The 24,811-nt window shown below is 38.3% G+C and overlaps 2 protein-coding genes across 2 annotated transcripts in view; both read right to left on the bottom strand.

The window, feature by feature from the left end:
* The window catches only part of CFAP126 (cilia and flagella associated protein 126), a 29,119-nt gene extending 6,205 nt beyond the window's left edge, over window positions 1–22,914 (bottom strand). Inside the window, exons 1-4 of the mRNA XM_061183796.1 lie at window positions 22,869–22,914; window positions 22,544–22,641; window positions 22,331–22,407; window positions 22,130–22,257 (exon numbers count right to left, since the gene is read on the bottom strand). Coding sequence (XP_061039779.1) covers window positions 22,130–22,257; window positions 22,331–22,407; window positions 22,544–22,641; window positions 22,869–22,914 — 349 coding nt within the window. The remainder of the gene's footprint in view (window positions 1–22,129; window positions 22,258–22,330; window positions 22,408–22,543; window positions 22,642–22,868) is intronic.
* Window positions 22,915–23,599: 685 nt separating this feature from the next.
* LOC133088036 (large ribosomal subunit protein uL22-like) lies at window positions 23,600–24,171 on the bottom strand. Its single transcript, XM_061185811.1, has one exon. The coding sequence runs from the start codon at window positions 24,152–24,154 to the stop codon at window positions 23,600–23,602; it is 555 nt and encodes a 184-aa protein (XP_061041794.1). The 5' UTR covers window positions 24,155–24,171.
* Window positions 24,172–24,811: the final 640 nt, after the last annotated feature.

Genomic DNA, 24,811 nt, shown 5'->3' with positions numbered 1-24,811 from the left:
GTAAATTCCAATATTTAAAAAATAATTCACCCCTGGTTTCAGTTTTTATATTTAAATTTTTATTCTGTTGGAATTTATTTTGGTGACTAAACTGAGGTCAATCTCCAGATACCTAACTAGTTGTCTTGGCATCATTTATTGAATAAGCCATCTTTTCCCTACTGATTTAAAATGCCACCTTTATTGTATTCCCTAATATATTTGGGTCTGTTTCTGGATCCTCTAACCCATTGTTCTGCAGGGAGAGGTGACCCTTTTAGGTTATTTGTGTCTTTTTAAAATCCATGGTTCAATCCTGGCTGGGTCCTGTGTGAATTCTCCAATTAGAATTTCACAGACACTAGGAAATTGTAATATAAATAGTAATAGGCAATTTCAAGCTTCTAATAAAATTGTATTGAATTTTAGCCTTTCTTCAGATTGACTGGTTGACTTTAGGTACAGCTGTTGTTCTTTCATCGAACCAGATTTAACTCTTTCAAAGTTGGAAGGGCTCATGAAGGCCCTACTCAAAAAATATGCCTCACAATATTTTCATCATTTGATTCGGTTCTCTGATACCTGAAATTAGACCATTAGGGAATCTTTTATTTGAGTTGAGATCATCTGCCATTGGACTACAAGTTTACTTTGTGTCTATAGGAAGTATATAAACTACCTAATTGAGGGCAACTACCAACTTGAGCACTGGAGTCAGATTGCCTGGATTAGATTTTGGTTCTGCCTAAATGTGTGACCTTGGACAAGTTACTTGGTCTTTCTGGGTCTGAGAACCCTTATGGTGTGAAATGAGGATAATCTGAGTTTTGAGAATTAAACATATGTAACATGCCTAGTAGGGTGCCTGATGCATAGTTGAGTGTTCAATAATTTTAGCATTAGCTCAAGACTGCCCAGTGAAAAGAAGTACCTATTCAGGTTACCTGAAACAGAAAAGGGGGGAATTTATTATAAAGTTATGGAATATTTATAACAGATTCCAAAAGTAGGAAGTATAGTTTGGGCCTTAAAGGGTACTAGAATCTGGAAGATAGAACATGATCAAGAAGAGGGATTTTTTTTTTCTCCATCTCATTGTTCTCTGCAATGCCTTGTTCTTATTTCTCTGCAAGTCAGCCAATATGATTTGCTTCCTCATTGACAGCCACCATCCTGAGATTACTTGGGCTTGTACCTTTCTTGCAACCTAGCAAGAGTCTTACTAATACAATAGGAGGGAATGGGAAGAGCAAAAAGAATGCTGGTCAGTTTAAGTGGAGAGAGACCATAGAAGGTAAAGCTTTTGCTTTGAATCAGTGGATCTTCTTTTAAAAAATAGGTAATAACTTTCCCACAATCAGTTATCAGTTTTTTCTGTAGTTTTCCAAGGTTTTGTGCATATTCAAGAATAGATATAATAAATAGAAATATATATTTTATTCATCACCATTACCTTTTACACAAATTATAGCATAACATACTACTTTCATTTTAAGATTAAAAAATATATTTTGGGGGGCTTCCCTGGTGGCACGGTGGTTGAGAGTCTGCCTGCCAATGCGGGGGACACGGGTTCGAGCCCTGGTCTGGGAGGATCCCACATGCCGCGGAGCAGCTGGGCCTGTGAGCCACAATTGCTGAGCCTGCACGTCTGGAGCCTGTGCTCCGCAGCAGGAGAGGCCGTGATAGTGAGAGGCCCGCGCACCGCGATGAGGAGTGGCCCCCGCTTGCCACAACTGGAGAAAGCCCTCGCACAGAAACGAAGACCCAACACAGCCATAAATAAAAATAAATAAATAAATTTAAAATATATATATATATATTTTGAATATCATTAAATATTAGTGCATAAAGAGCTTCCTTGCTTTTTTTATAGCTGCATAGTATACATTAATGATGTATTATAGTCAGTTCCCTATTGTTGAACATTTAGTTTGTTTTTAAACCTTTGCTATCACAGTGCAGCAATGAATAACTTTCTACATGTGTTGTTTTGCATTGTGTGAGTATATTTGTAAGATAAATTTATAGAAATGAAATTGTGAAGTCAAAGGATATGTGCAGTTTGATAGATACTGCCAAATTGCCTTCTAGAGGTTATATCCCCTCCAGCCATGTATCAAGAGTTCTCTGGCAGAATTTGAAGCCTTGATAGATTGATTAGATCTCCAAGTTTGCTTTTATCCCACATCTCTTCCCAGACATTAAAGAGATTCACAGCAACTTCTCCCTCAAAAATTTGCATTGTTAGGTAAACTACCTCATTTAGTGATTTCTAATTTATAATAGCCAAAAGTTAGCAGCCTGAACTTTCAATGTATTTTTCTTCCCATGGCAATTTTTTGTTCTTTTTCACCACGCAGCTTGCAGGATCTTAGTTCCCCAACCAGGGAATGAACCCAGGACCTCGGCAGTGAAAGTGCAGAGTCCTAACCACCTGACCGCCAGGGAATTCCCCCCCATGGCAATTTTAAAAGCAGAAAAATCATTAGTAACCTCATTAGTAAAAACTTGAGCATCTCATCTATTACATAGTTTGACCAACAGCTCTCCAAGTTTTCTTCCAGGCAGTTCGAAAGTACCCTGCATGCTAGTTCACTGGAGCAGGTGGTAGTGGGTCTTGGATTGGAGACCTGGCTTTTGCCTGTTATCCTGAGCTAACAGGATCTTATCCAACCAAGCTCCTGGACCAACTTTGAACTATTTACACCCCCCTGTTTTCTATATATTCCTTTATAGGAACTGAAGACAGTTCTGTACACAGTAAGCACTGAAGAAAAGGATGGCTGCAAATATAGACACTATTTCAAAATTTCTCTATAGATTACAAATTTTTTATCCTATTTTCTTTCCTTTGAGGAACCTAAGGCTCCCTCTGTTGGAGACTGCTATTACGTCTCCCCTCCCATACCCCATAAAAGAAGAATATTCTTGATAAGAACACTTCCTGAGGAATCTAGAGAACAAGCTGTAGACAATCACAATGACTGAAGAGACATCAGTGTCTCTCACTAGTGGAGAGAATTAAATTTATGTTTACTTGAATAACCAAGAATAAACGATGGTTCTAATGGAAAGAGTGTAGTTATGTGATAGCTATGTGCTTTGACGATATACACAGTGGCCATAAAGTCTGGGAAAAGATGCTATTTTGTTCTGTATTGAAATATAATACCAACAAACCATTAATATGTATTCATTTATGTTTCCAGATTTCTTGGCAACCCTGTAAATATAGTACAGCTAACAATGAGAGATTAGATATGTGAGGTAGATTAGGTAGTATGTGAGAAGTATCAATAGAATAAGCCCTGATTATCATATACAGATATTAACTAGAAATAAAAGGATTTGCCTCAAGTTAGGTGCTAGGGGAAAGCAATGGGGGCTGGTGGGGGGAGTGACTGATTAAGAGATTCCTAGATAGTTTCAGTGTTGCTCTATATTAGGAAAAACTCCAGTCCTCCTGTGTTTCTCCTTTAGTCACACTACTATCTCATTAACAACACTTCTGACACCAGACAAGGGGGTTTTCCCCACATCAAGTAATTCCATGACACCAGCTGGGTGTTCTATAATTTAGCTCAATTCTAACGCTATCTACCTGGAGATAGCATCAGATCCCACAGGTTAAGGGCTCAGTCCCACAAGACCGCCTGCCCCCCTACCCTTCAGATGCCAATTGCATGTCCAGGTTGTTACTTGTGCTTCTGATCAATCAGCTGTAAGTCAGAGGTTCCCATGACCCCCTCCTTGAGTTTAATTAATTTGCTAGAATGGCTCACAGAACTCAACAAAATACTTGAGGATATCTGTGAGGATATGATAAAGAATACTGATGAACATCCAGATGGAAGAGATGTTTAGGGAAGGTATGTGGGAAGGGGCGTGGAGCTCCCATGTCCTCTCTGGGTCTGCCACTCTCCCTGGACACTCTCCAAACCCTATCTTATTGGGATTTTTCTGGAGTCTTCATCACATAGGCCTGATCGATCGTTAATTCCATTTCTAGCCCCTCTCCCCTCTCCAGAGAATGGGGGATGAGGTTGAATTCTAAGCTTCTAATCATGACTTGGTCTTTCTGGTGACGAGCTTCCATTCCAAGCACTGTGTCAGGAACCAGGGTCAAAGACCAAATGTTAGCACAAAAGATGTTCCTAGTGCTTTTATCACTTAGGTATTTTTTTTTAAGTTTATTTATTTTTTTGTATATTTATTTATTTTTGGCTGCATTGGGTGTTTGTTGCTGTGTGTGGGCTTTCTCCAGTTGCAGTGAGCGGGGGCTACTTTTCGTTGCAGTGCACGGGCTTTTCATTGTGGTGGCTTCTCTTGTTGCAGAGCATGGGCTGTAGGTGCGCGGGCTCAGTAGTTGTGGCTCGCGGGCTCTAGGCGTGCAGGCTCTAGAGCGCAGCCTCAGTAGTTGTGGTGCACGGGCTTAGTTGCTCTGTGGCATGTGGGATCTTCCCGGACTAGGGCTTGAACCCATGTCCCCTGCATTGGCAGGCAGATTCTTAACCACTGCGCCACCAGGGAATTCCCTCACTTAGGTATTTACAAGGGTTTCAGGAGCTCTGTGCCAGGAACAAGGGGCAGAGACCAATATATGTATTTTCTATCATCTCACATGCTCATATAGACAATAGCAAAAAAGAGACAGAACTTATGTATTGTATAAAAGTATTAGGATAAAGTTAACCATTAGAACAAAAATACAAACTCTTTTAAATACCGGAAGGTATGTTAAAAAAAAGTGGGGGGTGGGGAGAGGAGGAAGCATATGAAATAGATCACATGGTGAGAGACCTACATATATAAAATACGTGTAACATAAAACAGTAAGGCAGATCTAAGGCCAGAAATATTGATTGCATCAACAAATATATAAATGGGCTTACCACACCTGTTAAAATGATTTTCACATTGACTACAAAAGCAAATTCCAACACTATGCTGTATAAAAGAAATATATCTAAATTGAAGAGATTCAGGAAGCCTAAAAATAAATGACTAAAAAAGTACCAGAATGTTTTTCTTAAATTAAAGCAGGGGTTGCAATTGTAATTATCCAAGAAGTAGAATTCTGACTAAAATGGTTTAAAAGAGATAAAGATTTTTTTTAAATTTAATTTTTTATACAGCAAGTTCTTATTAGTTATCCATTTTAAACATATTAGTGTATATATGTCAATCCCAATCTCCCAATTCATTCCACCAACCCCTCCCCCCCCCGGCCGCTTGCCCCCCTTGGTGTCCATATGTTTGTTCTCTACCTCTGTGTCTCAATTTCTGCCCTGCAAACCCATTCATCTGTACCATTTTTCTAGGTTGCACATATATGCGTTAATATACGATATTTGTTTTTCTCTTTCTGACTTACTTCACTCTGTATGACAGTCTCTAGATTCATCCATGTCTCTACAAATGACCCAATTTCGTTCCTCTTTATGGCTGAGTAATACTCCATTGTATATATGTACCACATCTTCTTTATCCATTCATCTGTCGATGGGCATTTAGGTTGCTTCCACGACCTGGCTATTGTAAATAGTGCTGCAATGAACATTGGGGTGCATGTGTCGTTTTGAATTATGGTTTTCTCAGGGTATATGCCCAGTAGTGGGATTGCTGAGTCATATGGTAATTCTATTTTTAGTTTTTTAAGGAACGTCCATACTGTTCTCCATAGTGGCTGTATCAATTTACATTCCCACCAACAGTGCAAGAGGGTTCCCTTTTCTCCACACCCTCTCCAGCATTTGTTGTTTGTAGATTTTCTGATGATGCCCATTCTAACTGGTGTGAGGTGATACCTCATTGTAGTTTTGATTTGCATTTCTCTAATAATTAGTGATGTTGAGCAGCTTTTCATGTGCTTCTTGGCCATCTGTATGTCTTCTTTGGAGAAATGTCTATTTAGGTCTTCTGCCCATTTTTGGATTGGGTTGTTTGTGTTTTTGCTATTGAGCTGCACATATATTTTGGAGATTAGTCCTTTGTCCGTTGATTCATTTGCAAATATTTTCTCCCATTCTGAGGGTTGTCTTTTCATCTTGTTTATGGTTTCCTTTGCTTTGCAAAAGGTTTTAAGTTTCATTAGGTCCCATTTATTTTTCTTTTTATTTCCATTACTCTAGGAGGTGGATCAAAAAAGATCTTGCTGTGATTTATGTCAAAGAGTGTTCTTCCTATGTTTTCCTCCAAGAGTTTTATAGTGTCCGGTCTTACATTTAGGTCTCTAATCCATTTTGAGTTTATTTTTGTGTATGGTGTTAGGGAGTGTTCTAATTTCATTCTTTTACATGTAGCTGTCCAGTTTTCCCAGCACCACTTATTGAAGAGACTGTCTTTTTTCCATTGTATATCCTTGCCTCCTTTGTCATAGATTAGTTGACCATAAGTGCGTGGGTTTATCTCTGGGCTTTCTGTCCTGTTCCATTGATCTATATATATTTCTGTTTTTCTGCCAGTACCATATTGTCTTGATTACTGTAGCTTTGTAGTATAGTCTGAAGTCAGGGAGTCTGATTCCTCCAGCTCCTTTTTTATTCTCTCAAGACTGCTTTGGCTATTTGGGGTCTTTTGTGTCTCCATACAAATTTTAAGACTTTTTGTTCTAATTCTGTAAAAAATGCCATTGGTAATTTGATAGGGATTGCATTGAATCTGTAGATTGCTTTGAGTAGTATAGTCATTTTCACAATGTTGATTCTTCCAATCCAAGAACATGGTATATCTCTCCATCTGTTTGTATCATCTTTAATTTCTTTCATCAGTGTCTTATAGTATTCTGCATACAGGTTTTTTGTCTCCCTAGGTAGGTTTATTCCTAGGTATTTTATTCTTTTTGTTGCAGTGGTAAATGGGAGTGTTTCCATAATTTCTCCTTCAGATTTTTCATCACTAGTGTATAGGAATGCAAGAGATTTCTGTGCATTAATTTTGTATCCTGCAACTTTACCAGATTCATTGATTAGCTCTAGTAGTTTTCTGGTGGCATCTGTAGGATTCTCTATGTATAGTATCATGTCATCTGCAAACAGTGACAGTTTTACTTCTTCTCTTCCAATTTGTATTCCTTTTATTTCTTTTTCTTCTCTGATTGCCGTGGCTAGGACTTCCAAAACTATGTTCAATAATAGTGGTGAGAGTGGACATCCTTGTCTTGTTCCTGATCTTAGAGGAAATACTTTCAGTTTTTCACCATTGAGAATGATGTTTGCTGTAAGTTTGTCATATATGGCCTTTATTATGTTGAGGTAGGTTCCCTCTATGCCCACTTTCTGGAGAGTTTTTATCATAAATCGGTGTTGAATTTTGTCAAAAGCTTTTTCTGCATCTATTGAGATGATCATATGGTTTTTTTCCTTCAATTTGTTAATATGGTGTATCACATTGATTGATTTGTATATATTGAAGAATCATTGCATCCCTGGGATAAATCCCACTTGATCATGGTGTATGATCCTTTTAATGTGTTGTTGGATTCTGTTTGCTAGTATTTTGTTGAGGATTTTTGCATTTATGTTCATCAGTGATGTTGGTCTGTAATTTTCTTTTTTTGTAGTATCTCTGTCTGGTTTTGGTATCAGGCTGATGGTGGCCTCATAGAATGAGTTTGGGAGTGTTCCTTCCTCTGCAATTTTTTGGAAGATTTTGAGAAGTATGGGCGTTAGCTCTTCTCTAAATGTTTGATAGAATTCACTTGTGAAGCCATCTGGTCCTGGACTTCTGTTTGTTGGAAAATTTTTAATCACAGTTTCAATTTCATTACTGGTGATTGGTCTGTTCATATTTTCTATTTCTTCCTGGTTCAGTCTTGGAAGGTTATACTTTTCTAAGAATTTGTCCATTTCTTCCAGGTTGTCCATTTTATTGGCATAGAGTTTCTTGTAGTAGTCTCTTAGGATGCTTTGAATTTCTGCAGTGTCTGTTGTAACTTCTCCTTTTTCATTTCTAATTTTATTGATTTGAGTCCTCTCCCTCTTTTTCTTGATGAGTCTAGCTAATGGTTTATCAATTTTGTTTATCTTCTCAAAGAACCAGCTTTTAGTTTTATTGATCTTTGCTATTGTTTTCTTTGTTTCTATTTCGTTTATTTCTGCTCTGATCTTTTTTTTTTTTTAATAAATTTATTTATTTATTTATTTATTTTTGGCTGCATTAGGTCTTAATTGCCGCAGGCGGGCCCTCTTTAGCTGCGCCGAGCAGGGGCCACTCTTTGTGGTGGTGCGCGGGCTTCTCACTGCAGTGGCCCCTCCCACTGCGGCGCACAGGCTCCAGGCGCACAGGCTTCAGCAGTTGTGGCACGTGGGGTCAGTAGTTGTGGCCCACGGGCTCCAGAGTGCAGGCCCAGCAACCATGGTGCACAGGCCTAGTTGCTCCACGGCATGTGGGATCCTCCTGGACCAAGGCTCGAACCCACATCCCCTGCACTGGCAGGCGGACTCCCAACAAGTGCGCCACCAGGGAAGCCCTCCGATCTGATCTTTATGATTTCTTTCCTTTTGCTAACTTTGGGTCTTGTTTGTTCTTCTTTCTCTAGTCCCTTTAGGTGTAAGGTTAGATTGTTTATTTGAGATTTTTCTTCTTTCTTGAGGTAGGCTTGTATTGCTATAAACTTCCCTCTTAGAACTGCTTTTGCTGCATCCCATAGGTTTTGGATCATCGTGTTTTCATTGTCATTTGTCTCTAGGTATTTTTTGATTTCCTCTTTGATTTCTTCTGTGATCTCTTGGTTATTTAGTAATGTATTGTTTAGCCTCCATGTGTTTGTGTTTTTTACAGTTTTTTCCCTGTAATTGATTTCTAATCTTATAGCATTGTGGTCAGAAAAGATGCTTGACATGATTTCAGTTTTCTTAAATTTACTGAGGCTTGATTTGTGACCCAAGATGTGATCTATCCTGGAGAATGTTCCATGCGCACTTGAGAAGAAAGTGTAATCTGCTGTTTTTGGATGGAATGTCCTATAAATATCAATTAAATCTATCTGGTCTATTGTGTCATTTAAAGCTTGTGTTTCCTTATTAATTTTCTGTTTGGATGATTTGTCCATTGGTGTAAGTGAGGTGTTAAGGTCTCCCACTATTATTGTGTCACTGTCGATTTCCTCTTTTATAGCTGTTAGCAGTTGCCTTATGTATTGAGGTGCTCCTGTGTTGGGTGCATATATATTTATAATTGTTATATCTTCTTCTTGGATTGATCCCTTGATCATTATGTAGTGTCCTTCCTTGTCTCTTGTAACATTCTTTATTTTAAAGTCTATTTTATCTGCTATGAGTATTGCTACTCCAGCTTTCTTTTGATTTCTATTTGCATGGAATATCTTTTTCCTTCCCCTCACTTTCAGTCTGTATGTGTCCCTAGGTCTGAAGTGGGTCTCTTGTAGACAGCATATATATGGGTCTTGTTTTTGTATCCATTCAGCAAGCCTGTGTCTTTTGGTTGGAGCATTTAATCCATTCACGTTTAAGGTAGTCATCGATATGTATGTTCCTATGACCATTTTCTTAATCGTTTCGGGTTTGTTTTTGTAGGTCCTTTTCTTCTCTTGTGTTTCCCACTTAGAGAAGTTCCTTTAGCATTTGTTGTAGAGCTGGTTTGGTGGTGCTGAATTCTCTTAGCTTTTGCTTGTCTGTAAAGCTTTTGATTTCTCCATCAAATCTGAATGAGATCCTTGCTGGGTAGAGTAATCTTGGTTGTAGGTTTTTCCCTTTCATCACTTTTAGTATATCATGCCACTCCCTTCTGGCTTGTAGAGTTTCTGCTGAGAAATCAGCTGTTAACCTTATGGGAGTTCCCTTGTATGTTATTTGTTGTTTTTCCCTCGCTGCTTTCAGTAATTTTTCTTTGTCTTTAATTTTTGCCAATTTGATTACTATGTGTCTCAGCATGTTTCTCCTTGGGTTTATCCTGTATGGGACTCTCTGCGCTTCCTGGACTTGGGTGGCTATTTCCTTTCCCATGTTAGGGAAGTTTTCGACTATAATCTCTTCAAATATTTTCTCAAGTCCTTTTTCTCTCTCTTCTCCTTCTGGGACCCCATAATGTGAATGTTGTTGTGTTTAATGTTGTCCCAGAGGTCTCTTATGCTGTCTTCATTTCTTTTCATTCTTTTTTCTTTATTCTGTTCTGCAGCAGTGAATTCCACCATTCTGTCTTCCAGGTCACTTATCTGTTCTTCTGCCTCAGTTATTCTGCTATTGATTACTTCTAGTGTATTTTTCATTTCAGTTCTTGTATTGTTCATTTCTGTCTGTTTGTTCTTTAATTCTTCTAGGTATTTGTTAAACATTTCTTGCATCTTAATCTTTGCCTCCATTCTTTTTCCGAGGTCCTGGATCATCCTCACTATCATTATTCTGAATTCTTTTTCTGGAAGGTTGCCTATCTCCACTTCATTTAGTTGTTTTTCTGGGGGTTTATCTTGTTCCTTCATCTGGTACACAGCCCTCTGCCTTTTCATCTTGGTTATCTTTCTGTGAACGTGGTTTTTGTTCCACAGGCTGCAGGATTCGAGATAAAGAAATGTTTACCACAATTAAAAAAAGAAAGAATTACACTTAGTATGGGAGAAATAGAAGCACATTAATAATAGGAGACTTTAACAAATCATATCTAGAGAGATAAAGTGAACAAGAAATTAGTACAGGTACAGACAACCCAAACAACATAATAAATAAGATAGATTTAATATATATTAAACTCTGAACCTTGATAATAGAGAATATGGCTTTCTTCTCCCCCAAATGCATATAAAGGATTCACATAAATCACAAAAATGTGGCACATTCACATCTTAGGCCACAGAAAAAAATCTCAATAAATTCCAATTTAAATTTCCAAATGGGCAATTTAAAAACTTGCTGTTAACCACTTCTGGGTCAAAGGAGAAATTCAAAACAAATCGAAAATATTAATAATGAAAACAAGAATCTATGGGAAATAGTTAAAACAGCTATCAGAGAAAGATTTAATATTAAATGAATAAAAGTTAAAAAGCAAAGATAAATGAACATTATGACTCAAAAAACTAGGGGGAAAAAAAACCCAAGGCAAACCAAATGTCAGCAAAAGAAAGAAATTAGTAAAAAGAAAGGCACTGTTAATGGGTTTGAAAACTACGACAACAAAAGTAGAACTTTTAAAACTGGAAATTAAAATTATCTTTTAAAATAAATAAATCCAAAACTGTTTCTTTGAAAAAATTAAATTGATAACTTCTTAACTAAACTACTCAAAATAAAGGGGGGGGGGTGGAAGACAGCACAAATACATAAAGTTAGAAAGAAAGAGACACAGAAAAGAAAAATTTTTAAATATTCTATGTAAATATGTTCGAAAATCTACATTAAATGTATAATGTTGTATAAAACCCCAATTTAACAGAATTGACCCCTGTGGAGACAGAGTAAAAACAGACCATTTAACATAAAAGAATTAGAGAAACTGGTTAGAGTTACCCCACAAAACAAAACAGATCCAGATAGTTTCACAGAAGATATTATCAAATTTTAAAAAATAAATCCTTAACTTTTTAAGCTATTTTAGAGCATGGCAAAAGAAGGAAAATTCACAAATTCATTTTATGAAGTGGGTGTAACATTGATTCCCAAACTTGAATTTTGGAACCATGACAAAGACTAAACAAAAAACACTATAGATCAACTTCACTTATTAATATTGATACAAAAATCTTATATAGAATATTAGTAAACAGAATCCAATAGTATGTTAAAAAAAACTGTATCGTGACCAAGTGGATCATACTCTATGGATGCAAAGATGGAGAGTCAAAGGAAATCCATTAATATAGTTTATCATATTAATTGATCCAAGGTAAAAAAAAAAATGCTCATCTCCACAGATGCATTGATAAATTTTAATACATAACAACACCACCAAAAAGTAAAAAGACAACTGGGGGAAAAGTTATACCACAGGCAAAGAGTTAGCATCTTTGATAAAAAGAACAACAGGGACTTCCCTGGTGGTCCAGTGGGTAAGACGCCACACTCCCAATGCAGGGGGCCCAGGTTCGATCCCTGGTCAGGGAACTAGATCCCACATGCCACAACTAAGAGTCCGCATGCCACAACTAAGAAGCCCAAACACCGCAACGAAGATCCTGCATGCCACAACTAAGACCCGGCACAGCCAAAATAAATAAATAAATAAACAAACAAACAAATAAATAAATATTAAAACAAACAAACAATGACAACAACAAAACTTCTAAAAATACAGAAGAAAAAAACTAATAACCCTATAGAAAACTGGTTATAATGAGGCATGTCACAGTGAAAGACATACAAATTGCTGTTAACCATATGAAAATTGTTCAGTATTGCTCATAATTTTAAAAATATTGAAATTAAAACTGCATGGAGATACCACATTTTACCCATGAGACTGCATAAATCCAAAAGTTTGATAATGTACTCTGTTGGTCAGTCTATGAGGAAACAGGCATTCTAATATGTTGAGTATGGAAATGTAAAATGGTACAACCTCCACGATGGAGACTTTGGCAGTATCTAGCTAGCACAATTATCAATGCCTTTTGATTAAGCAATTCCATTTTTAGAAATCTATCCCAAAGATACTCTAGCAAAAATATGAAAAGTGTCAACTATTATATGCAACATTATTTGTAATAACTACAGACTGGAAACAACTCAACTGTCAGTAATACGGTATCTCCACACAGTGGAGTACTACACAGCTGTGAAAAGCAGTGAGGAAGATGCTGCTGTGGAATGATCTCCAGGAAATACTTTAAAGTGAATAAAGCAAGGTGTAGGACATGTGACTAGTGTGCTATTGTTTGTATTAAAAAGGAGATAGAAATATATGTGTTTCTAAGAGAAAAATGATGGAAAAATAAGTGGTATGATTAGTGATTACCTTTAGGTAGAGAGGAGAAATAATGCGGAAAAGACAGGGGTAGAAGATAAACTTCTTTGAATATACCTTGTTTTGCAGAGTTGATTTTAGAACCATGTAAATATTTTACATAATTATAAAATTAAGATTAAAAAAAGGTAATTCCTAAAATGAAAAACAAATGAATTCTCATTATTTTCACAACAGTTTTTTTTTTTTAAGGAGATAATTGGCTAAATACAACAGCTATATAAATGAGTTAATACCTCTACTTCCTCTAAACGTCACAAATTTCATAACCAGTTTTCTTTCTTAAGACTAAGTCTCCCTCTAGTGGAGATTAGTTTTACAACCAGTCCCCTACCCCCTACACTACAAAGGAAGAAACCTTTTGCCCATTTTCTCCTGCCACCAAATCCTTAAATTACATAAGTGTTAGAGTCATGAGGAAGAGGATGTGATGGAAGATATTGAGCAATGGGATAGCAAAGAGTCAGGGACAGAGTCAAGTTTTAAAAAGCAGTGGGGGGAGGAGAGACTCTAAGAGCCAAGAAAATTTGGTTATTCAACCCAGAATGGGGAAGGAACTTCAACTTCCTGTTGTTGGAGGATTGCCACCAACTCTGCGCAGAAAGATGCGATTAATATGTCAGTGTCGCTGTGTACTCAGGGAAAGAGCTCCCCCTAAGGCATTGCTTTAGGGAGAAACCTGGGTGAGAAATAGTGATGAGTAGATGAAGAGTGATTCTCTTGAGCCAGATAAAGTGTGATGGTGGTGAACTCCAGGCATCTCTCCCATCCCTCAGGACGCTCCCAGAGTCCCACTGACCCTTGAGGTCAGATGCATGAAAGCTTTGCCTCCTTGGAAACTGATCATGGGGAAAGGTACTGGCACAGTCTCTTCAGTTCCTGGTAGGGAGAGGAGAGTCAGAGACTGGCCCACATTGACAGTGGCCTCTGGGGATATGATGGGAGGAGGGTCCTTGTGTTCTGGGCTGTCCTAGGTCTCATCTGACCTCACACAGTGGAAAATACTCAGAGGAAAACTCCTTTAGAGTAGAACCTCTCCTAACATCTACTCCAGTTTCTAAAAGTATATGCCATTCTTCCCCTCTCTCTGTCACAGTGTGGTCTTACCATCTGTAGAGAATGTTTGAGGCTTGCCACCTCAGCATGTATCTCCAATCTCCTGTACAGTTTTAAATAAGAATACAAAAAGAAATGAACACTAAAAACAGTCTAGTTTCCCAAGTTCATTTTCTGGTCCTATAGTATCTAACTCCTTGGTAGGGAGGGATAAATTAGGAGTTTGGGGTTAATACACACACACTACTATAGATAAAATAGATAATCAACAAGGACCTACTGTATAGCACAGGGAACTCTACTCAATATTCTGTAATAACCTATATGGGAAAGAATCTGAAAAAGAATGGATATATGTATAACTGAATCACATAGCTGTATACCTGAAACTAACACAACATTGTAAATCAACTATACTCCAATATAAAATAAAAATTTTTTAAAAATCCACTTCTTGGTATATACCCAAGAGAAATGAAAACCTATGTCCACACAAAAACGTATACATGAGTATTCAAAGCAGCAATACTCATAATAGCCAAAAAATAGATGCAACTCTAATGTCCAAAAACTGATGAGTAGATAAAATGTGGTATAATCACACAATGGAATATTATTCAGTGATACAAAGAATGAATTCATGCTATTATTTCTCTCATCTACTAAACAAACAAAGAAATGAATTACCAGTACACGCTACAACATGGATGAACCTTGAAAATATTACACTAAGTGAAAGAGGCCAGTCACAAAGGACCACATATTATATGATTCCATTTATATGAAATTTCCAGAATAGGCAACTCTGTATGGACAGAAAGTAGGTTAGTGGTTGTACAAGGCTGAGGAGGGACCTGAGGGTGATGGCAAATTGCTACAGGATTTCTTTCAGGGACGAGGAAAATTTTCTAAGGTTGTGGTGATATTTGCACAACTCTGTGAATATACTGAAAGTCAATGAAGTGTGCCCTTGAAATGAGTGAATTGTATGGTCTATGAATTATATCTCAATAAATCTGTTACCAAATAAATAAATAAATGAGTAAATGTCCCCCCTACCCCTGCCAAATCTAACTCCTTAATTCAGTTCTGGGGGCCTGCTCTTCTACATATCTAGCCTAAGAACACTGTCCAGGAAATTATTCATTTGAATGATTATTTCAGCCAATTCCCACACCTTTCTTTGTTCTGCCTTCACTTCCTCCCTTTAAAAGGTGAATTGAAATCCTAGATGGAAAAAATTGTCTTAACTAGGTGTGGTGACACTTCCTGTGGGCAAAATATAAGAAACATGTTGCTAAAGGCCAAAGTTCTTAATATAACAAGAAGTAATGTGAACGTTATACAATGAAATATTATCAGCCTTAAAAAAGCATGAAATTCTGACATGCTACAACATTTGGATGAACCTTGAAGACATTATGCTAAATGAAATAAGCCTGTCACAAAAAGACAAATACTGAATGATTCATTTATATGAGGTACCTGTACTTAGAGTGATCAAACATCATAGAGGCAGAAAGTAGAATTCTACTGGGGTGGGGGGGAAGATGGGGAGTTATTGTTTAATAGGTACAGAGTTTCAGTTTTGCAAGATGAAAAAAATTCTGGAAATGGATAAGGGTGTTAGTCATACAACAATATGAATGTACTTAATACTACTGAACTGTACACTTAAAAAGGGTTAAGATGGTAAATTTTATATGTATTTTACCACAATTTGAAAAAAAATTTTTTTAAGTGTTGTGTAATGTGAACTTTACTGAAGACTGCCAAGAAGTAATGAAAATAGGTACCGATGAATGCTGCTAGGATAAGATCTCATGTCTCATTTCAACAAGTACCAAGAGGAACACCAGAGCTCTCCAGAGTTCTGTGTCCCTCCTTCTTACATACATAAATCACTCAATCGTCATTCATACCTCTTCTCTGAGAACATATTGCCTCAGACCACTCCCAAATTTTACCCTCTCCTTCTTCGTTGGTCAGAAATCAGGCACAGAGTCAGTAATTTCCTAAAAAGTCTAGATCCGAGTTTTTATTCTCACAATTATCAAAATTTTTTGAGCAATTAAAGTAAAGCCAAAGTTTTAAAACTTATTTCTGCAATAGCCCCTTGTAAAATGAGAATAGTATTAGTACATTTTATATATGAGAAAACTGAAACATAGGAAGGTTAAATAATTTGTCCAAGATGCACAGCCAGTAAGTTGCAGAACCAGTTTTCAAACTCCCAAACTGACCTGTTCCTGAAAGTCCAAACCCTAAAATCTGAAATCTCGAGCCCTCATTTAATCTGATTGGATAAGTGAAACAAAACAAGTTTCTCCTATGGGAAGTCTCAGATGTTTAACTTCCAAGCATACATTAAAACTCTTCAATAGTGGAAAGGGGATATAATATAGAGCATTTCCTCAACTTATTTGACCACTGGACTTATTTTTCATGGAGCATCTCAAGGAATTTTCTTAGCTGAAATTTTGCAAAACTTTACATGTAATACAGAATATTGCTTTTGTCTTTTTCAACTACTTTAAGAGAATATTTGAATTACTTTCTCTCATTTGGAAAAATTTTTAAATTGAGATATTGAGAAACTTAATGATTTGCCTAAGGCCATAACCAGTTAATATTGGAGCTGTAATTAGACTCTAGGTCTTCTGGCCACAATTGCAGGGATTTTCTTTTAAATTTTTTTTTTTTTTAATTATAGAAGGAATATATTCACATTGTAGAAAATCAAACAAATCAAACAGAGATATGCAAAGACTCCCCCTCCGCCACCCCCAGCACTCCAACCTCATCTTCCTTGGGGAAAAAACTATTCTAGTTAAAGTAGATTTGGCTGCAAGTGACAGAAAATTTAAAATGAGTAGCTTAAAAATATAGAGAGGTTTATTTTTGCTCCCATGAAAATGTCCAGAGGTATGCAGGCCTGGGTTGTTAGGGGAGCTCTGCTGCTTGAGGACCTCAGGGTCTTAGATTCCTTCCAGCTCATTCTTTCTCCATCCCAAGGGTGGAACCCTGATTCTCATAATCCAAGATGGCAGTAGTTCCAAAGGGCACGCAGCAGCTGTCTTTTAAGGAATGATACTTGAAGCTGTCACACAAAGATATTTCCATTTTCATCTCATTGGCCTGAACTTAGTCACTGACCATAGCTAGCTGCAAATATAGCAGGCTAGGAAATATACAGTTTTTATTCTGAGAGGTTATATGCCCAACTAAAAATTACATTACTAGAAGAAGTGGGAGAAATTATGTCAGGGAACTGTTTCTGAAACTAAATAATCTTCAGCACTTGTTATGCATCCTTTCAGACTGTTTTCTTGTACTATACACATTACTCTGCAACTTGCCTTTTTCATTTAGTATATCACTGAGGTATCAGAGTCCTCAGCTGAAAGAAACACAAATCAACTCTGGCTAATTTGGTGGAAAAATAACTTATTAAAGGATATTGGGTAGTTCATACGTTTTCTAGGGAGATAGAGAATTAGACTTGGATTTTAAGTTATTCCTGTTAGTCCTGACGTATTAGTACCCTGAGCTGCCATTGCCACTGGGCATGACCACTGCGGCTTGCATATCTGACTTACTCTGCCCTCTGCCCTGGCTCCATGGGCATACGACCTATGCAGTCCCATAGGGCCCTGCACTGAGAAAGGCTGTGCCCTCGGTTTAATTGTCTGTTGTTCCCGTCTTGAAATTCTTAATAATTTTTGAACAAGCAGCCCCACATTTTTATTTTGCACTGGCTCCCACAAATCATGTAGCCAGTCCTGCGTTCTGGACATTGGGTGCTACTATTCGAGTCACTGTGACTACCACCTCTAGAAACTGGCTGAAGCTGCCCCTGTTGCCATACCCCTCACCAGGCTGCGTTCACTGCCTTCTCTGCTTCTTCCCCTCACCTGTTTCCAATTCAAGATGTGGGACTGGTGGTCTAATCTGCAGATTTTCTAGCTGCAACGGAGGCTAGAAAAGTGAATAGCTGGCGTTTTATGGTGGGAGGAAAGGTATATCTTACAAGGCAGAGGCAGCGGTGGTTGGGTGGGGATCCCCCAAACATAGGAAGTAGGTTCAGAGGCTCAATAGTCAAAAGGAATCAATAAAATAGAACCACAAAGTATATATAAATTTATCTCATTTTCTTAAACAGTTGCCTAATATTCCATAGTGGAGACATTTATTCAATCATTCCCCTGTTAATGGGCATTCAAGATATTTCCACTTTTTGCTACCACAATATTGTAATAAACATCTTTATACATTTGGCCTTCTATACTGATGGTTTTATTTCAGTAGGCTAGATTCTTAAAAGTAGAGTTGCTGGACAAAAGTGAACATGCATTCTTATTTTTAGTATATATTGCCAGGTTACTTTTTAAAAAATATAGTAATTTATATTCCCACCAGAGTGATACAAAAGTGCTGTTTTCTCCCATCCTTTTAGTCCCTGAATATTATTACTCTTTTTCTTTTTATCAAGCTGATGAGTGAAAATGATATATTATTCTTTTAATTTTTGACTTTTTGACTACGAGCACCTTTTCATATGTTTATTGGCTACACTGAATTTCTTTTTTATGAATTGCCTATTCATATCCTTTACTCACTTTTCTATTAGTTTGTTTCTCTTTCTTATCAATTTGTACGCACTCTTTGTGTGTTAGAGATACACTTTTTCAGTCATATGTGTTGGAATTATTTCTCAGAGCATGTTTCTAGTTTTTTTTTTTACTTTATTTAGGGTGCCTTTTGTTTTAATTTCCTTTAAAAGATAGTTAAATATGTCTTTTCCTGTATGGCTTCTCCATTTGTTTGGTTATTCTTGCTTAAGAAGTTTTCATTGTACATTTATGTGTTGATTGGTTATAATAAGCACATATTTCTTTTGTAATAAAAATATTTTTTTAAAAAAGGAAAAGAAGTTTAAAACCTTGAAAGAGTAGCCTGAAGACTTTTATTCTTAGGTCCAATTCTATTACCAACTAGATATGGCCTTGGACAAGTCACCAAGTTGCTATTTCATTGTCTTAATTTTACAAATGAAAGGTAATAACATCTACCCTGCCACTTCGCAGGGTTGTTGTAAAGATAAATCAGATTTTTTAAAAGTATAAATATGGGTTATAAAAATATAAGGTATTATTATTATTATATGTTTTCCCTCTTTACTTGAAAGGTAATGTGATGAGTAAAGAGATCACTAGATTAGGAAGTCATGTTCCATCTTATGCCAATTACTAACCAGTATGCCTTTGAACAACTTGTTTAGCTTCTATGAGATTCAGTTTCCTCATCCTTAAAATGAAAGTGTTGGTCTCTAAGTTTCTTTCCAGCTTTAAGGATCTAAAGATGTTATAGCAAAATCCCTAACAAGAAAGTTATGTAATTTTTTTGGTATTAAAGGATATTCTTAGGATTAAGTGTTTAAATATGTATCTTGAAGATACATAAATGGAGAATGGATTGGAAGATGACAACTATGGATGAACTGAAACTGATTAGGAGCCTTCTGCAGTTGTTTGGGTGAGGGGTGATGGTAGATTGAACCAGGATGAGAGCAAAGGAAAATGTAGAACAAGTGAGCTAGCCTTAAAAGTCTCAGTTGATCATTTGGCCCATCTTGGGTGTTTGTTAAGTCACAGTATGCACTCAGATGATGGACAGATGTAGGTCCAAAACCAAAATTAATCTTTCTATTTCCCATTCCGATTCACATTTGTTCTCCAGTTTTATGTCTTAAGACTAAGACTCTTTCTAGTGCAGACCAATATTTTGACATAAGTAGTGGCTCACAATTTACTCATGGTACCCAGGGACATTCAGATATGCATGGGGAAAAAAATGTAGCCTATTTTATAATTGATCTAACCTGTTCTTAAGCCTCTATCCTACAAGATGTGGAGAAATGGGGGAAAATTTAACTGCCCAGTTAAAGATCTCTAAGTTTTTTCTTGTTTAAGTTGTGGTGGTGATTGTGTTTCCAAAGATGACAACAGTATCTCCCACCCCATAAGCTCTTTTGAAATGTGACCTGGACAATTACCCTTCAAGAGGTAGAGTCTATTTCCCCTCTCTAGGAATCTGGGAACTGCTGATATGTAAGTTCCAGGGTGGAGCCTCAACAGATCTGTAGCTTCTGCCTGCCTTGGTTGGAACATTCCCTCTTGCTAGTCCGTGCCATGTAAGAAGACCAGTTACTTTGCCAGAGAGAAAGGCCATGTGGAGAAAGGCCTAAGGCTATCTTGATCATTCTCGTTCCAGCCAAATTCCCATCTGAGCCCCTGCCAACCAACAGAACCATAAGAAATAATAAATTGTTATTTTAAGGCACTAAATTTTGAGGTGGTTATACAGAAATAGATAACAAAACATGGTGTTTGGGGGTTAACTCAGTCCCTATAGGAATATGCTTGGTCTTTCATCATTCCTCTTAATTTTTCAACAGGGTTGCAGCTAGATATTCCATAGCACATGCTCTTCTTAAATGTGATGCTGACACTCCTCCCACTGAGGAGTCTATATTCTCTCCTCTTGAATTTGGGTGGGCCTATGACTAAGGTGGAAGTGATGCAAAGTCAAAGGTGACAGCTTCTGCTTGGTCCTCTTGGGATGCCACCTCTTGGAGTCCAGCCACCTTGGATCTGAGGAAGCAGAGAGACCTCATGGAGAGTCCACTTGGAGGTGCTGCTGCTGACAGCCTCAGCTGAGATCCCAGCCGACAGCCAGCATGACATCCAGACATTTGAATGAGCAACTCCAGATGATTCCAGCCCCCAGCCGTCAAGTCACCTCTGGCGTCCAAGTCTTCCCAGCTGAAATCCCAGAGATTTTAAGCAGAAACAAACTGTCCCCAACATACCCTTTCCAAATTCTTGACTCTGGAGTCATTTGTTACACAGCAATAGATAACCAGAACACTCTCTTCTTCTCCTCAAGGTGGCATCTAGGTGAGGGTGGACCTACCATGACCTAGAGGTAGCAGAAAAGGGAGGCAACCCTGTGGCTGGCAGCTGGCACCTTACTGCTCTCAGATGTGTTGGGCTGGCCTTGTCCCTGGGTACCATGTGCTAAGTTGCAGCTATTTCTGTTGGGTCTTTTGCCATCCTGACATTAATTGCTCAAGTCCATTGACCCATCCCATTCATTTGCCTCTAGCTGCAAAGTCTCTGCCCAGTAAGCTGTTTTGTCTCATTCCCAGACTTCTACAAAAGACATTTGTTCTAGTCTAGGTGTCTTCCCTTGGAAGGAGATGGGAGTTAAATCTATTCAGAATCTATTCCTCTCTCCTCCCCCCACCACCAGCAACTCCCAGTGTGACTGTATTAGACCAGATGGTGGGTCAAGTTCTCACCTCCTACTCTTAGGGGGTTTTTGTCTGTTTTATTTTGTTTTTTTAATCCATTCCTCAGGAGTGGGAGGCTCAGAGTCCCTTCCAGCACTAGCCCCACCTTCAGGGTTTCATTAGAATATTGGAGAGTGTTCTGCAAGGGGTGTAGGCAGGAGCAGCTGTGTTTAAGGTAACAAGAAGTACTGCTGGCACCCCAACCTCAGTTTCCTGCAGTTTCCCCACTGCCTCACCTTGTTGTCAGAAACCAGGAAATTCACCTCTTCCATGGTAGGGCTGGGGCTCACATTCTCTTGTTTGACTTAGACCTCACAGATGCTCCCTCCAAGGACTCCAAGACAGAGTACACTCTTTATAGGCCTGGTCTCAAGTGATGCTCTGATTTAAAAAGGGATTTGTGGACAATCAGTACAAATGACCTGGGTTTGGGTCTAGCTCCATCACTAGAATGGGAACTCAGGCATATCTCTTTACAACTTTATCTGTAACATTTTGATGATTATCTCATAAGATTGTTAAAATGATTAAATGACATTGTAAACTACTGTGATACAAAGTAAATGTAAAACAAACATTAGTCATTATGATTAGAAAGTGTATATTAGCACGTTAAAAACTCCGAAAGCTATTTAATTAGAGAACTGCTGAACTCTGTTGAACCAGAATTTTCCTGGTTAATACGTCCACAGGAACACTTTTAAATAGCACACCTATAATTGGGATTAGGTGGAGATGGAGGAGCTGGAGTGAACGGGACCCGGCTGGAACACGCACATGACTATGAAGTGTTCAGATCTATGGGATCGCCACTCTCCTCGGAGCAATGACAAGGCCCGGTCATTTCCAGCTCCTGGGCCCGAAGTGGGGACGCCAACAGGAGGCTGCCTGCGCTGTGCTCCACTTCCCTCCCACCGATGTGTGGCCGGTATCGTGTCACGTTGCTCCCACTGTCGGGAACAGATCAACACTTCCCAGCTTTCCGGTCCTGACTCAGGCCTGACTTGCGGGAAGGCTCCCCACCGCGCCTGCCCTGGCAGGAGCGGGGGCGGGGCCGCCCGCGGGCGTGACGGCGGGCAGGGGGCGGGGACGTCCGAGGGCTGCGGCCAATCGGCCTTCTCAGACTTCCGGGAAACCCTGGCGCGCCTTTTCTCCAGGCCTCAGATATCCGGCCTTGAAATAGGTTTCTCGGGTTGTACCGTTAAGCCGAAGGTGGCCTTTGTGCAGGGTTCGTGCCCCGGAGACGGTCTCAGGAGCCCGGATTTCAGGTGTGTCTGGGGACCCCTGGGCGTCTCGGTTGACTCGCGCGCTGCCCAGCTGTTGGCCCTCGGAGTCTGCGGAAAACGAGGAAGGAGGGGTTAGGTGCAGCCTGGACGCCCCCAGGAGTAAGAAGGCTAAATCACGCGACGAATTAATTTTTGGAGATATTCGCGTTTTTATTGTTTAATTAATGTGTCCATATCTTCTTTGTCTTTGTAATGAAATTTTATAATCTCGCCTTTGCCTGACTAGATTGCTCTTTTCTCATATTACGTGTCTTTTTTTTTTTTTTTTTTTTTACCATGTTTGAATTCGTCTGCCCACTGCAGAAAAATGTCCACTGACATTTTCACTTAAAGTTAGGTCGCATACACTTCTCGTTTCTATTTAGTCTTAATGGTATTTTTTTCATCTTAAAAACATTTGATAGTTTTTGAATAGGTGATACATAAAAGTAATAAAAATAAATCCACACACTAAGAAAGTTAATACAGAGAACAAACAGGTGGTTGCCAGAGGGGAGAGGTGGGAGAGGAGAGAAATAGGTGAGGGAAGTTAAGTGGTGCAAACTTCCAGTTACAAAGTAAATGAGTTAGGAGTATGAAATATACAGTGTGGGGAATATAGTCAATAATAATGTAATATCTTTGTATGGTGATAGATGTTAATCATTTTGAAATGTATAGAAATATCGAATCACTATGCTGTGCATCAGGAACTAACAGTGTTGTATAGATCAGATATACCTCAAAAACAAACAAACATACTAATAGAAAAAGAGATCAGATTTATGGTTACCAGAAGCAAGGTCTGGGGAGAAGCAGAATTAGATGAAGGTGGTCAAAAGGTACAAACTTCCAGTTATAAGTTAAATAAGTACTAGGGACATAATGTACAATATGATAAATGTAATTAACACTGCTGTATGTTGTATATCAAAGTTATTTAAGAGAGTAAATTCTAAGAGTTCTCATCACAAGGGAAAAACTTTTTTTTTTTTTTACCTTTATCTGCATTTATTTTTTGCAGCATTTATTCCCTGGCCATAAGTTTTTGTTTCTTCAATTTCTTCTGGGATATATTTTTCTTCTGGGCAACCTCCACTTCTGGTTTAGGAACAATCTGTTCTTTTTCAGTAAGGATCATCTTAATGTGGCAGGGAGAGCTCATGTATGGGTTGATACGACCATGAGCTCTGTATGTCCTGCGCCGCATCTTGGGGGCTTTGTTCACCTGGATATGCTCAATGACCAGAGAATCTACATCTAAGCCCTTAAGTTCAGCATTACTCTCTGCATTTTTGAGCATGTGCGGTAAAAATTCAGCACTCTTTTTGGGCCACTGACCCTGCGTCCAGCCCCACTGTTTGGCCTGGGCACACCTACCAACTTCACCATTGTAACGACGGAATGGCACACACTGCTTCTTTAAAGTGACATCCTTCAGGTACTTGGTGGCTTTTCGGATATGCATACCCTTAATGGCCTGGGCTGTTTCACGAGTGTTCTTAAAGTTAACACGAAGATTTGAACCTCTCGACTTGCATGATTTTGTGGGGTTTTCTTGGTCAAGTGAATAGCGAACCATTTTTAGAGGTCACCTCAGGCCGCTGACCGGAAAAGCAAAAATTTTTTTAATGTTATCTTATTTTGTATCTATATGAGGTAATGGATGTTCACTAAACTAATTACGGTAATCATTTCATGATGCATATAAGTCAAATCATTATGTTGTACACCTTAAACTTATACTGTGCTGTATGTCAATTATATCTCAATAAAACTGGAAGGGGAGAAAAATCGTTAAAACAAAAAACAAATGAAGACTGGCTTTGAAAATTCCCTGAGCAGACAAAACCAGTTTAGTTATACAGCAAAGCTTAATTTAGCTTATTTTGCAAAGCAAGGGAGACTAATTTGACCTTGGTCACTTCTTGCTCATGCCTCTGGAAATCATAGGCACAACTTAAACTCTTCGCCAAAATTGATATGAGGTAACCACTAACCAATTTCCTATCACTTAAGAAAATTCTAAAATTGTAACCAATCACTGTGAATAATAAGCAGTCACTGCCTCCTCACTAATACAAGCTGCTTTGTAACAATACAATTGGCCCTTCCTATTCGTGGCTTCCACATTCTTGGGCTCAACCAACCAAGAATCAAAAATATTTGGAAAAAAATTCCAGAAAGTTCTAAAAAGCAAAACTTGAATTTCTCGCAAGCCAGCAACTATTTACATGGA

Source organism: Eubalaena glacialis, chromosome 3 (assembly GCF_028564815.1).
Source record: "Eubalaena glacialis isolate mEubGla1 chromosome 3, mEubGla1.1.hap2.+ XY, whole genome shotgun sequence".
Lineage (NCBI taxonomy): Eukaryota > Metazoa > Chordata > Mammalia > Artiodactyla > Balaenidae > Eubalaena > Eubalaena glacialis.
The sequence above is the reverse complement of the archived record's forward strand: the minus strand, read 5'-3'. Positions and strand labels throughout refer to the sequence as shown.

Bases quoted from the DNA above. Each gene is read 5' to 3' on its own strand.
- LOC133088036 (XM_061185811.1), bottom strand. From the start codon at position 24,154: ATGGTTCGCTATTCACTTGACCAAGAAAACCCCACAAAATCATGCAAG.